The sequence below is a fragment of the Molossus molossus genome, unplaced genomic scaffold, assembly GCF_014108415.1.
Source record: "Molossus molossus isolate mMolMol1 unplaced genomic scaffold, mMolMol1.p scaffold_m16_p_15, whole genome shotgun sequence".
In the NCBI taxonomy this organism is placed as follows: domain Eukaryota; kingdom Metazoa; phylum Chordata; class Mammalia; order Chiroptera; family Molossidae; genus Molossus; species Molossus molossus.
Window position 1 is genome coordinate 9,873,417 of NW_023425350.1, and position 4,856 is coordinate 9,878,272.

Genomic DNA, 4,856 nt, shown 5'->3' on the forward strand with positions numbered 1-4,856 from the left:
CACACCAGGCATATTATTTCCACACAAAAACCAGCACTGTACCAAAAACATTTAACACCTTGGCCATGAAACTCAAAGATAAAAACTTCTCAAGGTATCTATTTTAAGTAATTGAATTCTTTAATATTTGTAACCCATGCATGTTCAATTATCATTTTTAAAATATGTTGTTTGTATTCATTAAGCTTATTGTGTATGTGTAACATCTTTTCTGAAATTTTGTTATCCAAAATATAACTTTTCATAACTTCAAAATATCCATCCATACCTCTGAGCAGTACTATTGGAAAACCAAAATTGTTTTCAAGTAGCAGTGTTCAAAACACCCCATTCCTGATTAAAGAAAAGTGACATCCTTTTTTAAAGGCTCTCTTACATTTCTCGTTCCTACTCTAACATGCCAACCATTACTTCACTGATATCCCAAAGTTTTCTTGCTACATTCTCATCCATGGCTTTAGGCAATAGTTCTTCCTCTTTACAATCCCCAAAGTACTTTCCTGACACACCTTCTACCTCAGGTGAAGAGGCTAAATAAATCGAAGTCTGGGCACCTTCTAATGGAGTTTTGAAAAAAGCCCAAGATACCACATTGAAAAGTGGTTTGACCAACAGCGGAATGTGTATGTGCCTCCCAAGATTAGTCCGCACAATGCCAGGGTGTAAAACATTGACAGTAACCTTTGTGCCTTCCAAACGGCGGGCTAGCTCCCTGGTGAAAAGGATGTTAGCCAGTTTGCTCCGACTATAACAAAAGCTTTTATTATAACTTTGTTCACTATTCAAGTCTTCAAAGTTGATGTCTCCATATTTATAAAGTTTGGAAGAAACTACCACAATCCTGCTGGGAGCTGAATTTTTAAGCAGTCCAAGGAGAAGATTGGTGAGTAGAAAGTGACCCAGATGGTTCACCCCAAACTGCATCTCAAACCCATCTTCAGTCTTCAAATAAGGGCATTGGAAGATCCCTGCATTATTGATCAAGACGTCCAGTCTAGGCTCTTCCTTTAAATGTCAAAAAGAGAATAACAGAATTATGAACATGGGCCTAAATGCACCTAAAATACAATTTTAAAAAATTTCTTACGAACCACTAAAATTCTATAAAATGTCTCTCTGAGTTTTCAACAACTGACAAAGAAAATAACTAAAAAAGACCTGTATGCTTAATAGGGGCCTGGCCTTGTGCTTTTCACATGTTATCTCATCTACTCTCCACAACTTGCGAGTAAACAGAAGCCCTGAAGAGTCCGGTGATTTGTCCGGTATCACAGGGCTCCTAACTGGCAAACAAAAATCTGAAGATGAAATCTTGATTCCAGGGCCCAAGCTCTTAATCAGTAGGCCAGCTTGCTTTCCTAATTGGAACTTTCAAACCAGAGCTACAGAGCTGATGTGAGCTGGAGAATGGAAATGCAGCAGAAGACAGGTCAGCATTGTTTATTCCCAGAGCTGCCAGTATCAACACGAGCAAGTTAGGATTGCTTTATTTGGTAGTTTTTTAAGGGTAAATGGTACTGTGGGGATGGAGCAACTTCGAGTTGTTTCCTTAAAATTAGGACAAGCAATGAAGTGGGCCAGGGATGCAAATTAAGGCCAGAGAACATCATGAATAAATCAAAGAAATATTTTTAAAATTATTCAGGCAATATAGAAATATTAAAAACACCACAATACTAAATATTAAATACTAAGTCTCACAACAACAGCAAAGGAGATTAACAGAGGAAACAGGATCGACAAACTTCCTAAACTCTACTAAGATTAGAAGTCAGTTCTTCCCTCGATGAAATCTCTCTCTTTCAGGCTTCCATGGCCCCCAACTCAGATCTATATAGTCAGAATGTTGCACTGTGACCAGATCCTGCCACGTCTTTCCAGATTAAAGTCATAAAATTTAGACTATTCTTAAAGGGAAGTCTTTTCGTTCGTAATTCATGTAAGTTGGTTTTCCCCAGCCCTTTCCTGGCTCCTCTCTGTCTCTTTTGATGGGCAGAGAAAAATAAATGTACAACATGTTCCAGGTGTAAAGACAGAATGATGACCCACGATTAAATTAATTTGAGGTCAAATTTCAAATTTCACTGGCCCCTTTGCCAAGTGTAAGTGAAAAGAAAAATGTGTTAAATTTCACAACTGTATCAAAGCCTGCCCGTCAGAGGATTAACTATTTCTCATTCTGTCTGTCCAAGCACCTTTAGCTTCTCCAATAGTCAGCTTCAAAAAGAAGGCAAAAGTTCACCGGTGGGGGAAAGAAAGGAGTGTTCTCTTGCAGTAATCCTTTGGAAGAGTTTCTTGTATTAATCATTTCTGAGCCATCATTCTTTGCTGGGCTTGTGTTATTTTAAGACTTTATCATCTACTATTTTTTTTTAATTCTAGGAGATAAATGACATAAATACCAAGAATACCAACCTGTGGGAAATTTACATTTCCATTAAAAAAAAACAAAACAAAACCAGGTTATGGTCAATGAACTTCAGAGCCAGGAACTTAATACTTAGAAGCAAGGACAACTCACTTATCTCTTTATCTCCTAACTTTTAATTGGTTCTACTCCAAGTGGCCAAAGTAGTAAAATACCAAATGTATGAGGAATGAGAAGTACATCTAGCCACGTCTACATTTTGATGAAAAAGAGGAAGATCCACATGTAATGCTTCCAAAATCTCTTATAATAGTATTATTTCTTACTTTTAACCTGTTGTACCTTATATGAAGTAGATATATAAACAACAAATTCCCCCCAAACTTCTCTAGATCTGCAATAGCTCCCAAACTGTGCATCAAGGTGCCCTAGAGAGTTACAAGTAACTCCCAGGGTACTATATGAAACATTTCAAATTTCCAAGGGAAACAAAGGGATACTCTGCTCAACATCTCAAAAACTATTAGTTCCAGGTGGTTCACAGCATCAACATTATATTGTACTATATTCTCTTTGATAATGTCACATTTTTGCACAGGTATTTTTTAGCAGTTGCTGTAATAAAGTGCATGTGCAATGTGAAAAATCAATGTAGAAGAAATGAAGGTGGCAATGTCCAAATCTGAGCAGTGAACCAAAGGTACACATTTCCTGTAGTAATTATGCTTACTGATAATGAATCTTTTTTTCTTTCATTATGTGTACTATTTTTTCAAACAGCTACTAAGTTGTTATGACATCAATATTTATTAGGTTATTTGAACCTAATTACTTAATCTACATAAACTGTAGATCTTTCTTTTGGCCTGAGGGCATCATGAAAAAAATAAAAAGGATGTTTGGGAACCTCTGCTCTGGACTCAGACTCCCTTTCATATGGGCACATTTCCTGTGCCAGCTAACGTTAAATGTCAGTCTTCTGAAGGCTTGATGCAGGAAACCCTTCTATCTCAATCTCAATGGAGGACATCCACTTCGGTGGAATATTTACCATCTAATCAAAGAAACCCTGCCCCATCTGTGTGGCTCAGTTGTTTGATCATGAACCTAGCACAGGAGGTCAAATTCCCAGGTCAGGGCACTTGCTTGGGTTGTGGGCTTAATCCCCAGTAGGGGGCGTGCAGGAGGCAACCAATTGATGTTTCTCTCTCTCTCCCCCTTCCTCTCTCTGAAATCAATAAAAACATATTTAAGTAAAAAAGAAAATAAACACAGAAATCTTCCACAACACTGGCAGGCAGCAGAAATGGAATAGGAGTTCAAAGCAAGGGCTCTGGAGACAGATCCTGGCCAGTCGATTAGCTTGCCTATGCCTTCCTTGCCTTATGTTGTAAAATGGGGATAACAATGCCTACCTCACGGGGATACTGTGAGCATTCAACTACAATAATAGCTAGGGGCTTTCATTTCATTAAAAAATATTTAAGTACCCGAAATGCTTGGAACAGCTCCTAGCACATAGGAAACCTTCAATAAATGCTAGGTATTAAATACTTATTTACTTCTGTCCCCGTTTAGAGCACGTGCTCACTGGGGTTCCAAGATGCAGTTTATTTGGAAGCCAAGCCAGAGCGTGCGAAGGACGGTGCGAACGAGTCCCCTGGCGGCCAGAGCGACACTTCCCGCCCACGCGGGGGGAGGGGCGTCGTTCCAAGGTCCTGGGCTTCCCCTCCGCGCTCTCGGGCTCTCAAAGGCGGGGGCTCGGTCCAGATTCACCCTGGACCCAGGAAAGGCAACTCGGAGCCCTGGCTGATCTCCTGGGCGGTCCTCACACACCTAAAGGAACTGTCCAGGCACTGGGTTCTTTTCCTCTCGGCCTGGTTTCCTTCTCAACATCCCTGGAAGACACGACTGCCCTACCAGCTCTCCCAGCCGGCGACTCCAGCCGCCTCCAAATCATGTGATTGTTTCTCCCCTCCGCTCCAGTCCTCCCGAGGTCACGCCCCCAGCCTCGGGCCCCGCCCCCGGCCGCCCGCCGGCCCCGCCCCCGGCCCCGCGCCCGCACCTGCAGCACCTCCTGACAGAAGTCGCGCACGGAGCGCAGCGAGGCGAGGTCCACCTGCTTGACGACCAGCTCGCCGACCCCGCCCGCGTCGGGGCCCCCGGCCCGGCCGACGTCGCGGCGGAGCTCACGCGCCGCCTCCTCGGCGCGCGCGCGGTCCCGGCAGCCCATGATCACCCGCGCCCCCATGCGCAGCAGCTCGGCGGCCGTGGCGCGGCCCAGGCCGCTGTTGGCCCCGGTGATCAGCACGGTCTTCCCGTGCATGAGGGCGCTGTCCCCGCTTCCGCGCCGCCGCTGGACGCCGGACCCTACGAACCGCCGGGTGGCCAGCCACAGGGCCCCACCCAGTGCGGCCAGTAGCGCCGCCACCGTAGCCACTGCCATGGCCGCGGGGGCCGAGGGCACGCCCACCCCCGCGCCGGACTT

The 4,856-nt window shown here is 44.2% G+C and overlaps 1 protein-coding gene across 1 annotated transcript; it reads right to left on the bottom strand.

Annotated features, from left to right (window-relative positions):
- Nucleotides 1–300: 300 nt before the first annotated feature.
- LOC118630753 (retinol dehydrogenase 14) lies at nucleotides 301–4,856 on the bottom strand. Its single transcript, XM_036262837.1, has 2 exons — nucleotides 4,434–4,856; nucleotides 301–1,005 (listed from the first exon to the last, which is right to left on the bottom strand). The coding sequence occupies exons 1-2, from the start codon at nucleotides 4,812–4,814 to the stop codon at nucleotides 388–390; spliced, it is 999 nt and encodes a 332-aa protein (XP_036118730.1). The 5' UTR covers nucleotides 4,815–4,856; the 3' UTR covers nucleotides 301–387.